The 12865-nt window shown below is 43.8% G+C and overlaps 2 protein-coding genes across 2 annotated transcripts in view; both read right to left on the bottom strand.

Moving 5' to 3' along the window:
• The window catches only part of LOC108001975 (protein 60A), a 33418-nt gene extending 26974 nt beyond the window's left edge, over nucleotides 1-6444 (bottom strand). The window contains exon 1 of the mRNA XM_062087067.1: nucleotides 4079-6444. Coding sequence (XP_061943051.1) covers nucleotides 4079-4529 — 451 coding nt within the window. The 5' untranslated portion in view covers nucleotides 4530-6444. The remainder of the gene's footprint in view (nucleotides 1-4078) is intronic.
• Nucleotides 6445-10278: 3834 nt separating this feature from the next.
• LOC108002120 (spliceosome-associated protein CWC15 homolog) lies at nucleotides 10279-12805 on the bottom strand. Its single transcript, XM_017063599.3, has 3 exons — nucleotides 12481-12805; nucleotides 12039-12345; nucleotides 10279-11939 (listed from the first exon to the last, which is right to left on the bottom strand). Exons 1-3 carry the CDS (start codon nucleotides 12609-12611, stop codon nucleotides 11697-11699), a joined length of 681 nt encoding a protein of 226 aa, XP_016919088.1. The 5' UTR covers nucleotides 12612-12805; the 3' UTR covers nucleotides 10279-11696.
• Between the last annotated feature and the right edge of the window lie 60 nt (nucleotides 12806-12865).

The following is a 12865-nucleotide window of genomic DNA, read 5'->3' as shown; positions in this document are numbered from 1 at the left end:
CGGACAATTTTCTTTCAGGAGAGGAGGAAATGAATAGATGATCGAGGGCCAATTTTAATAGGACGTTCGAGATATTCGTCGATTTTCTTTCCTATTCGCGCTTTCAACGAATTCGAGAATCGTCGATTCTTTAAAATAGATTTTAAAGATTCGATGTTTCGCTTTTTTTCCTTTAATAAAGCGATTATCCCTTAATAAATCGAAGCGTTTCAAAGTGTCATTGATCTTGCGATAAATCTGATCTTTCGAGATCTGATATCAAAGAACCGGATGAACCGGAGATACGTTCTTTTTGTTGCAATTGTCAAGTGAATACGCGTGTAAATGTATGAGCACGGAGAGAAGGAACATCGTTAAATTTAGAAGGGTTATCGAGGTGTGTTACGACTCTCTATCTCTATTCCTCGTTTCTTTTACGTGATTCGCAGGAGGGGGATCAAGAATGATAACGGAATTATTCTATTTTCGGGATTAAAATACGAATAAAAATATATACAACTGTATCCAATGAAGAAGAAGAAGAAGAAGAAGATTATTAAAATTCGTTTCAAATGGAATCACGGATACACACTTTCTCTCTCTCTCTCTCTTTCTCCACTCGAATAATAAAAGGCGAAGAAACGACATTGGAAGAAGAACGATCCGAATCCAGCACGGCGAACAGAGGTTGGAACGTTTAAATCGAGCGCAGGATGCCCCCTGGTCCCCTAATAAAAGCGGACCAGAAACGTGGCAATTTCACGCGTTAGCCTCGATTGACTCGGATCGTTTTCGTGATCACGAATCCGCTATAACCGGCCTGACACGTCTCCCCGTCTGATTTCACACATCGGGAACGTGGTTCGTCGTGTCCTTGTAATTTATCTTCCTCGAACTTTCTAGAAGAATTCACGGTACTAGTTCGTAACGTGTAAAAGCAAGCGGAGGAGGGAGGGGTAAAAAAGAAAGAAAGAAAGAAAGAAAGAAAGAAAGGATAAAACGAGAGGCGACGAAAAGAGATTCCGTTCGAGTAGAAAGTTTGCCACGACGGGGAGGGCGAGCACTTTATTTGCATAAGTGGACGGCAACGAAAGTGGAAACCGCCTTCCACTACGCGCGATAGTACGAACGCGATACGCGAACCGGACGATTTTCAGAGAAGAATATCCGCACCGATCTCGATCACCCGAAGCAAGCGTGACATAATCGAAGAGTTATGTCCGGGACTCCGTGGAAGAATTCACGATGGGCGGTCCGCGTCAGCTGGTTGAACCTTGCGGGAAATATCTGGCCGAATAGAAAGTTTCCACCGGCCCGTTCCGGCTTTCCGTAATCGTCCGAATCTCCAAGACTCTCCGGATGGAGGAACTTTGGTCCGTCCGCGGGGGATTTCGTTATCACGGGGAAAATTAATCTATCCGCCCGTTATTGGAGAAATTTTTGGAGAAAGCGTAAAAATTTGGTCCGGGCGAGAGAGAAGGAGGGGCGCAAGATCAACCGATCGAATTATCTTGCTTGTTTCGTCATAGAACGAGCGTGAATTCGAGTCGGTATCGAGTAAGTGTGTCGGAGTATGGGAGGGGAGGGGAGGGCGTTTGTTGGAAAGAATTCCGTGACACTTCGACGAGAGGAGACGCGTTTTCTTTCGATTCGTAAACTCGAGTTGGAATTCGCGTACGGCTTTTCGCGTGACGTCACGATTTCGTAGAAATCGGCGCGGCTTCAAATTTTATTATGGCCCGACTCTCCGATGAATATGCATGCGGAAGCACAGCGCGATTCGCGAGAAACAGGTTCGCGTTTCTGAAATCCGAACGCAAACTGAGAATGGAAATTCGTTTCTTCTTCTTCTTCTTCTTCCTCTTTGCTTCGTCTCTTTCGATCGACCGATAAGTTGTGTGCCGCGTTTAAAAATGATCCGACAATTTTTCCCCGTATCCCCCGTTATTGTAAATAACAGCAATTAAGGTATCCACGGTAAAAAGTGCGATTATCTCGCGATTATTTTTCACGGGACACGGATCGATTTACTGCTCCTTGGATGATATTATACGGGGACGAGCAGCAACCCGCAGAATAACCACGGAAATCGACGTTCTACTTTTAAACTCGTGAGAGATCTACTTACGATCGATCCATGTGATATCCATGTCTCGCGAGATATCGCCACAATAATCGCCGAAATATATCTTTACGTTTCTCCTCTCTTCCATGTATCTGCTCCCCTGTTAATTCCCGATCTCCCTAAAATTTCGCGCCGATTCGTAATATTTCGAATCGAAAAAAAGGGAAGGGACTTGGATTTCTTCTTCAAAAATCTTGGAGTGAAAAAAAGAAGACTTCGAATGTTGGAGTGTTCGGATATGGAGTGGTGATACGGGTTGTTCGGTTGAACGATATTCGAGAATCGAGCGGAGGATCTGCCAAAGTCACCGAAGAAACGCTAGACGAGCATTCCTTGCCGCAGAATGCTCACACCCACGAGAACTGCTTCTAAACCGGTAGAATCCAGTTGGTAAAGCGATTTATAATCCCCAAGTAAACTCATACAAGTGTGTTAATTATATCGATCGGTGCTGAAAACATTTTCAAAGTATCTCTGAATTCAAATCCGACGATTAAGAAACCAGTTCTCGCACCAATTCCACCATCTCTCTCTCTCTCTCTCTCTCTCTCTCTTTTTCAACCAAAAGTTCTTCTTTTCTTTTTATACCTTTTCGCCCGGACGAGACAGCTCTTCGTCGTTTTAACTTTTTCGACACGAGGTTCCACGTTTCACCGAATTTATGATATTATCGATAAAACGCGACCCATTTGTCACTCGAACGTATTTTCCCCTGCGCTTGACGTAGAATTACGCGCACGAAAAATACGGCAAAACATCTGGATGCAAATATATCGTCTGTTTAAAATCGAGATAAAATAGATGATTACTTTATCCCTGGCATATGTTAAGAGCGAAACGAGTCAATCGAGTCCCGAATCTTTAAAACTCACGAGCCTCTCCAACGTTAAGAATAATCGAAACAGAACGATCGACGACCGATTAAAACGATCGTCGATAATTTTCCCAACTTTTCCAACCCATGATCGTTCTCGATAGCCACGTACGAGCTGTAAGTACGAAAAAAAAGTACAAATCGATCGATTGGCCGCGAACGTGATCCGCTCGCGTTAACGGAAAACACGGATTGGAAACGTGCCGGTCCAAGAATCATGCCCCTGCGTGGAGACTGCGTGAAATGAAAATCGACGGATCTCTGGACGGCAGCCCGCGCGGCGCGCAAACTAGACGCATGCCATCGGGAAACGCGTTCGCGGAACCTGTTAACCTCCGTGCCAGAGAGAGAGAAAGAGAGAGAAAGAGAGAGAGAGGAGGAGGAGAAGGAAAGAGGAGGAGAGAAAGAGGAGGAGAGAGAGAGAAAGAGAGAGAGAAAGAATTCGTTCTGGCCGATTCCGATGGATTCCGGACGGTGTAGTCGGAATCGCGATCCAGCGAAACAGAGACGTCATCTCGAGCATCTTGAAACGACGACGTCGTCGCTGACGACAAACGTCACGTCTCCCCTCCTTCTCCCGCGGATTCTTCTTCTCTCACAGTGCGCGTATTGTACGTTATGCAGATGCACAAGAGTAAACTTACGTACGTAGGTACGTACGCGACGAGCAACAGTGATAATGACGATCGAGACGCGTAAACGCGATGCGACACGAAGGAACGAGCGCGCAATATCGCGAGCGCGAGTATAATACGCACGCGTATGGATTATTCATCGTCACGAGTCAAAGCGTACCACGATCGAACGAGCCACTGTGGCTCTTTTTTCTCTTTTTTTTTATTTTGCCGCGAAAAGAAAACGTGTACGATCTATCTCATCTCCGGATCATCAGATCCCCCCAATTGCGGATCCAGCATACTACTACTCGGTCCAAACGTGGTTCAAACCATTCTCGAACGCGTTGTCGAGTAAATCCGAATATATATATATATATATACGTACATACATACCGGTGTTATGTATATATATATATACATACGTGGTACACGTATACGGAGAAAGAGAAAGAGAGGGAATAAAGAAACGGAATAATGACTTACTGTGCGCGGCAAAGGTCATGATGACGTCGCTCTGGTCGATGGCCCTGAGATCCTGACCGGTGAGGTCGAACTCGCCGGCCCTACGTTGCTGCTCGCCGATCGGCTTCTCGTCCTCGTCCTCGCCAAGAGCGTTCTTGTATATGTCCAAGAGAAACTTGGGCGCCGACCTCTTGACCTGCGGCGGCCTACCGGCCGTGTTCCTCGGCCGATCCGGCAATCCAAGAAGATTCAATATCTCGTGCTCGACCTCCCGTTTCTCGCGCTGGCTGACCACCCTGTGGACGATGGTCTGGTCGAAACCGTTGTCGACGTAGAGGCCGCTCATCCTGTCCGCGGCGGCGGTGCTCGTCAGCCCGGCGAGGATCGTGCCGAGGATCAGCAGGGGCGCGAGACGGCGCGGCGACATCTCGGCGCGTCTTCTTTCCGCTCGAGATCGGCCGGAAGCCACCATTCCACCTCCCCCCGCTTCCACCACCACCTCCACCAGCACCACCTTCCCCTCCTCCTCCTCCTACGTCGGCGTTCGCACGACGACGACGTGGTCGTCGTCGTCGTCGTCCCTATCGAGCCACCAACGTGGACGACGATCGAGGCTGCGACCGGGCCGATCGATCGATCGATCGCCCTTCGAGGACACCGCGCACACTCTGTTGTTATACCGTACACCGACCGTTACACCGAAACGCGCCACTCTCCCGAATACCACCGATTGTCTCTTTACTTCTCCCCCTCGCCCCTTGCTTCTACACCTCCTCCTCCTCCTCCACTCCTAGTCGCCCCGATTTTTCTCTCCTCTCCTCTCTCGACCGAGCTGCTACCAACTTTCCTCCTCCTCCTCCTCCTCCTCCTCCTTGGAAAACCGTCGATCCGAACAGATACTTTTTCTTCCCGATTTTATCCCGCCAAGATGAATTTATCCGCGCACGGTGTAAGTACACAGTGGCAACTAATCCCGAGGTCGATCGAGCCCGATTCCACGGCAGTGATACTCTCTCCGGTCGAGTTGGTCGGTTGGTTGGTTACCGCGATCGAGGATCGATTCCGAAGCACATAACCGAGCGCGCACTTTGCCCGTTTCCGCGATTCAGAGGATAGACACGGGGCGCATGTTGGCGAAACGCGGGCCGATTCTCGAGAGAGAGAGACCGTCTCGGTGACCAGCGGTGACCACTGCCGCTGACTCCCGCGATGCCAGTGCCAGTCTGTTTGTCTGGCCCGTGCCGTGCACCTCCTCGTCGTCGCTGCTCCTCCGCGAGGCCTCACCACCGCCTCCCAGGGCCGTACCGCTCCTCCGACAGAGCCACGCCTCGCTCTTCGCCTTCCTCTCTGCGTTTGCCTCTTTAGATCGGCTCGCTCGCGCCTCGCCTCGTTTCGCCTCGACTCGCCTCGCCTCGCCTCGCTTCGCTTCCACTTACCTCGCCACAACTTTTGCCTTGCCACGCCGCTAGCCACGCGTACATACTGATCCTTTCCTCTTTTTCCGCGCCGTCCTCTTCGTTTCTTCTCTCTCTCCCTCTCTCTCTCTCTCTCTCTCTCTCCCTCTCCTTTTCTTTTTCTTTTTTTAATTCTCTCGCGAAATAGGAATTTATTAATCGCCGTGTTATCGAGTTACGTTCGCTTACGTTTTTAATCGCGTTCCTTCGAGCTATCTCCTCTCTTCTCGCCTTCCTTTTTCTCTCGTTTAAATTTCCCTTCGCGTCCTACACTTTGCGCGCTCTTCGTCCTTTCTCTCTCTCTCTCTCTCTCCTTACGCGCCGTTCCCTCCATACGTGTTTTTCTTCGCTTCTTTATTCATCAAGTGTCACCGAATGCGTTTAGCGAACTTGTCCTCTGACGACTTTTACGCGATTAAAACACTCCTACTTGTCGGAGAGACGTTCGATGATCGAATCGAGCCGCTACCCCTCCCTCCTCCTCCAAGTATCCAAAGTTTCGATCGCGAAACTAGGATCCAGCAGCAGTGCGTCCAGCTTTTTTGATGTCACTTCCTCGGAAACGAAAGGTACAAAGTTGCACGGGAGATGGGGAAGCGGTTAATGACGAACGGATGTCATTGCACCTAGCATTGTCACCGGCTACCACCCGGTTCGAAGTAACTATTGAGTAACAGAACGAAGGTTCGAACGGTCACGTGTGCGCGTCGAACGACGAGAAAAGGGGAAAGTATTCGTGCGCTCGATCGATTTTGAAACGAGCGTGTGTGCGCGCGCGCGCGTTTATCGTGATAACGTTCGATATCCGTGACTGTTGTGATGGTCGTGATAACGCGTGAGCCGCGAAAATGAAGGATAGCCGGTGAAAATGTTTCGCTCGCGTACGCGGCGTTGCGTACAACGCTTGTGTCGCACGCTCGACGCGACATTCCTGGAATGTTGCATGTAACACCAGATGTTTGCAAGGTTCCGAACAGATTCGCGGACGCGCGTTACAATGTAACTCGTTACGTAATGCAAGGCTGGTGTCGTTCGTCCAGAACGTAGATGAAGCACAGGAATTCAATCTACATACGCGCGGTATCCACGGCACACCGCCGCGCAAATTTCTGCAACCAAGTCGCCTCGCCGCGGCCACGAGGAGCATGAGACGATTGCAAATTTGATTTACTTTCACTGGGGATCGTTCGCGACCTTTTTACGCGTGCCTCGACTGCTGAAAATAAGAGACACGAAGGGAGAATACGATGGAACGTAAAATAGACACGGGCAATGAAAGAGAAATAAAATCGTCCGTTTCGATTCCCATTTCTCACTCTCGATCTCCGATTTTACACTCGATCCGCTTCCCTCGAAATTTTTATCTCACCATTGTTTCGATCTAAAGAGGCGTACAGTTTGTGTGTTATCGCGTTTCTTTTTTTAAATTTGTAATTTTTCTCTCTGTCTCTTTTTAGAACGTGATCCCGTCATTTCTTATAAGATAAAGAAACGTTTCATACGAGCGAGTAAAAATGAAAGGACGATAACAAGATCGAAATTGAAAAATGTAAAATGTTGAACGAAACGCGTCTCGCTCAACGACGCATCGCAAAAAAGGACGAATCCGTTGCTTTCACCGGGCGAAATAAATTTCTTCGCTTCCCCGCGTCCAGACTCGCAACTTTCGGAAGTGTAACGGCTACCGTTGAAAAAATAAAAATCTTTCGTTCCAAGTGTTCGAACGGATTTTTATACGGAGAAAGAGAAGAACGGCGACTCGACGAATTATACCCACTTCTCCTCGTACGGTTTTACGATCGTCGTACGAGCGCAAAAATTGAGGAAGAAAACTTTCCAACTCGTGTCCGCGCGGAAAAAGGAAAAAGAAAAAAGTAAATAACAATAACGGGAGCGAAGGGGGGAGAAAATGAAAGGATTTATCTCGTAAAATAATTTCCCATCCGACCGATCCCACTGAATTTTCGAAGACATTTGCACGTCCCTGGGTCATAGAGATAGGACCGCCCCTGCCGAAGAAGTAGGCGGCGTTCACCAGCCCTGATCGTTGGTATTACTCGGCACTCTAACGTGGTGCCGGAGATCAGGGTTAGTGAAGACACGGCGTGCGATGGCGGCCGACCGAACTTGAACATTCTTCCACTTTTTCAACCCCTTCGATCTTTATCGGACCGCCATTCAGACCAGTTGCGCGCTATTTCCGCCCGATAACCGCACGCCACCGCTACTACCCAATGTTTTCGATCCGAGAAAACCCATCCTCCGTTTCCGGCCCGAGGAATGCGGCCTAGCATCGGAAAATCCCGCTCGAACGTGTACACGTGTAACGTGAAACGCTCGAAAAATGTAACTCACCTCGGATAATGGACGGATATGGCAAAGAATTTGTTTACAGCCTGTTACAGGTAACACAGCGGCGGGATGGTATGCAGCGGTTGACACGAAAGTTGGCCGTACGAGAAATTCCATTCGAAGACGCGCGCCTCGATGGCACGCAACCTTTACAGACATTTATTTTTGGAAACGTGTTCCTCCTGTATCGATTTAGATAGCGTGAAAACACAATTTGACACAAGCTGATTTATTCATTTTTACGAAACTCGAAAGTATTTGTGGATTTTCGTATACCACTTGTAAATGGGACGATCGAATCGAAGATTGCCAATACCTTTTCTTTCCCCCGAAAAAATTGCGTTACGCATTTATACCATTGCTTTAGATAATTTTAAAGATCGAGTTGGATAAGGTTGGATTAAATTTTAACACGCGAAAAAGATTTACATTAATGTTTATTACGAACACGAAACTTAATATTTTTAATTATGCGAATAAGTGACGAGTAAATAAATAATCCATCATCGTATCGTCATGATGTATTTCTATGTGAAGTGTTCGTTGTAACGAAATATTTCGTTATTATACGACTATCGTAAATCATTACGAAAGGATTCCAATAATACTAGCTCGTAACAATAACTATTAAACGCTATATATCGATAATTTCACCAAAGTTACACACTCGTGTATAAATACATGAAAAAATAAGAGGACATTTCGATAAATAAAAAAAACGGAAAACTGGAAAGAACTTTTTTTTTTCCTGGATATACTTTAAATTATTATGCAAATTGATAAACGTGTATGTTTATTTATTTTATCAAATAAATTCGGGCGATCGGAAAATCAATGTCGCGGATATCGTGTTTTCATATTTTTTTTTTAATAGAACTGAACGAAAGAAAAAATAAGTCGCGTGTCATATTTATACGCAATCGACCATAAACGTAGAAGGGATCGGGGTGGGCGGATGACGGTGAAAGCGAATCTGAGTCGGTAGTATCATTAATCTGCCAATAAAGTCAACGTAAGTCTTACAATATCCAGTTTGTTGTAAGAAATATTTGTTTACTCGACACAATTTCTTCTCTCTGGTAGGTATTCGCGAACCGATAAAGCGAAATTAAAAAAAAGAAAGTCAAATTTAATTTCTTGGCATCTAGAAAATGCTATTCGATTATCTGTAACATTTTCATATTACGTTTCTAATTAGATGATGAATAATCGGCGCGAATAAATAGAAAATTTCCAGATATTTTTAAACGTGATATTAAGAAATTATACTTTTTCTATGTATTTCGAAATTATGAACATTGCGTCTCTTTTGAAAGATCATGATACCGATATCGAATGAATATCCTTGATATTTCTTCGATTATTTATTGAAAGTATATAGCGAATAAATATGATTATATTATTCGGATCGAATTACGAATCAAATATAATACAACATAATAACTCTATCTTAACGACGACGACACTAAAATTCTACTTGGTCGCGCAAACAACTCGGCCGGTTGCATGTGACAGGCATTAAGCACATACCAATGTTCTTCTTACAGGTGTCGGGCACACGCATACCATCCGTTTATTCCGCAATGTTCGGATCTCAATTCCACGGAGATAATCCTGAAAGCATGTTTGAAGAGGAGGATGGGGATTCCATTATCGATGCATGTCGGCTCACCCAATAAAATGTTAGTAGCTTACAGCCCTGGCTCGTCATTCTGCACGTCCATGGATGGAACTCTTGGAGAAAAGCAAGAGATGCTGCAGTTTACTCTCTCTCTCTCTCGCCATACTTCTCTCTTTTTCTATCTCTCTCTCGCTCTCTTTCGTTCAACACTCTTTCTCGACTGACCAACAGCAACGGAATAAATAAAGTAAATAGAGGAATATAGGAGGTAAATAAAAAATGTGGCAGCAGAGGAGAGAGAGAGGAGTGTACAAGAGGAAGGGAGGGAGGTAAGAAGAAAAAGAGAGTTAAAGGGAAAGAGGGAGAGGAAAGGAGTGAAAGGGAGAGGGAGAGGAAGGGAGAGTGCCTTCAGGGCGAATTCCCGTCGAGCATCGGCCGCTGCAGAATCCAGAGGTGCGTTCACCGGGGAAATCCCTCCCTCGGAGATTATCCTCTTGAAGAAAACTCGACAACTCTGCATTTTTAGCGCACCGTGTTCGACCGTGTGTCTACCAATTTATCATTGCGTTTCCTCCAGCATATATCTTTTTCCTTTCGTTTCATTTTTAGAAAACGTTATATTTGCATCAAGATAATTTGAATTTTTGACATCGCGAAAAACGAATGAGATCAGATTTTGATTTAAACTTCGATTAAACCGATTGAATGTGAAAATATGGCAAATAATTGTTTTCGCATTTGAAAAATTTGAATATTATTGCAATTGGTTAAAGCGAGCAATCATTGTTATATAATTTCATTTAAATTATTTATTCTATCGATCGTGATCAAGTTATAAAACTAGTCATCGTACACTAATTTTATTGTTTTAGAGAGTCCAAGAAAGGCGTAACGATCTATGAGTTATCTAGTTATCGTGAAAATAAATCTTCTCAAAGTTTATATTACTACACGCATAACGGCACGCATTGCTTGAATAATGAAACTTCTCGAATAAAATATCAATTATAATCACATTAACACAATAAAAATTGTAAATACCACAAGAATCGCGATTAGTCAGATCCGAAAAATGGCATTTAAACGGCATCTCTCCTAATTTGAAGGTTCGAGAAGAAGCCGAAGAGGATGAAATTGGCGATGACGAATTCAACCGCACAGAGAACCGATCGGTCGTACCGTAACGTACGACATATCTCTTCCCAGAAATCATCTTGAAGCGATCTACCAGTGAACGGTCGTCTCTCTTTCTCTGTCTCTCTACCGGTTGAGTCGAGCCGGTCCCTCGTGTGTCCCTGTTGCGTTAGTTGGCCAGGTCGGTGCCAGGGAGTCTACCGGCGATAACCAGCTGCGCGTCGTACCGGTAGACTGCCTGCTGCCTCCGGCTGCTCCGGGGACCCTGGGACCGGTTATACTTGACCCAGCGGTTTACACGCGCTTGCTGCCGTCAGCACCACCACCGCCGAGGCCGGATCGCACCGCTACCGAAACACGTACCTACATTGCCTGGACAAACTTCCAGTATACTCGGCTAGCTTGTTCTTTTTCTCTCCCTCTATTCTACCTCTCTCTCTCTCTCTCGCGCGCTCTCTCGCTCTCTCGCTCTCTTCCTTTTTCCCCTCACACAATCAACGATCTCTGTCAGACCAATACATTCTACTTTGATTCACCTTACCCCACTCTAGCTCACCCTGCTCCTCTCCCTCTACTCTCTCACTCCAATTATTTATACGCTTATTTTTACATACGAAGTATTTAACGATTTCTTCGCGAAGTTGTTAGAATGGATCTTCTCAAGATAGATTGAGTACATAAACGAACGCATGTATGAAAGAAAAATTGCGGACAATAAAATTTCTTGGATCTTGTTGAATTGAATAAAATATCGCAAATTTTGGTGACGCCTTCTATTTTTAGATTCAAACTGTACGATGGCTATTAATTGTTCGTACTTTAATTTGATAAATTTTTTGATATAACGTGTCATTAATGAACACACATATACATATATACGTGTGTACACATTGGATATAATAATATATAATTTAATAACATGCTTATGAAGTTAGGCATCCGTAATCTATTTTCAAAGTTTTAAAAATAATTTCTTATACTATTTGCAAGCACAACGTAAGATACTTACATATTAATATATGATAATATTAACTTAAAACTATATACAAACAAATAATATACTTTTTATATAGTTCATTCACTTAACATATTTTTCCATAAATTTACGATGAAATTCACTTCTTAATGAATCGTTTATGAATACATCGTGTTTCTTTTTTGGTTCGGAACGAGCACAATTTTTGAATACAACGTCATCATCCCATCTCCGTCTGACTTTCATATCTGTTCTTCCACTCTGAGAAGAATAACTTAGTAAAGGATTTCCAGAAAGAATATTTTCCATTCTTATTCTTTCCTCTTCCTGTCGTTTCTCCATTTCCTGCAAAATAAAAAATATGAAATGAAATAGAAATATTAATTACATACATATATAAAAGAATAAAATTGAATTTATAAATAAAATATACAAACATTTTACCTTTTTAGCTTGTTCCGCAGCTCTTTCTTTTTTAATACGTTGTAATTCTGCTAATAAAGCAGCAGTATCATCTTCATCGCTTTCCGACTCTGAATCATCATCATCAAGAGGATCATCTGCATCTAAACTTGCTGTAGGTACTTGATCAATTTTCTGTCTTTTAGCACTCGTTGTAGAAGTTTCTCGAGGTGGTTCTATCATACGACGGCTAGAACTTTTCTCCTTTTCTCTTTCACGTTCACGTTCTTCTAATTCTTTACGAAAATCTCGATTTCGCAATTCCTCTATAGTTCCTTGTCCATGTTCTCTATAAATGAAATTCATTAATGTTGTAAATGAATGAGGTTAGGTTTGATTATTCATTTCAAAAGTTATAAAAAATTATTCAAAACAAAAATAAAAATAAATATATATCACAAAAATAAAAAAAATAACATAATACCGGTATTTTAATTTCGTGTGTGATGGTAAATCTCTGCTGCTGTATTGTTTTGATATTGCACTTAAATCTTTTTCACCGCGTCCTTGTCCTCCTCTAGCAGGTTCGAACGTAGGTCTTGCGGCCGTTGTCATTTTATTTATAAAATATTGAATATCTATCAATACAAAACTCGATTAAGTTTTCTTCTTAATGTAATACTTGTTTGTTCGTTTTCAAAACAGCTGATCGTCAATAGCTCTAAAAAATATCGAATATTATCGACTATCTTTATTTCACGTATGATATCGTAAATTATATATTCTCACTAGAGGTCGTCGATGTAAACTATAAATCGATATACCATTCGATTTTAAAAATCGCATAAGAAATTTAAAACCAGTTTCGG

This window comes from Apis cerana, linkage group LG1 (assembly GCF_029169275.1).
Source record: "Apis cerana isolate GH-2021 linkage group LG1, AcerK_1.0, whole genome shotgun sequence".
NCBI classification, from domain to species: Eukaryota; Metazoa; Arthropoda; class Insecta; order Hymenoptera; family Apidae; genus Apis; species Apis cerana.
The sequence above is the reverse complement of the archived record's forward strand: the minus strand, read 5'-3'. Positions and strand labels throughout refer to the sequence as shown.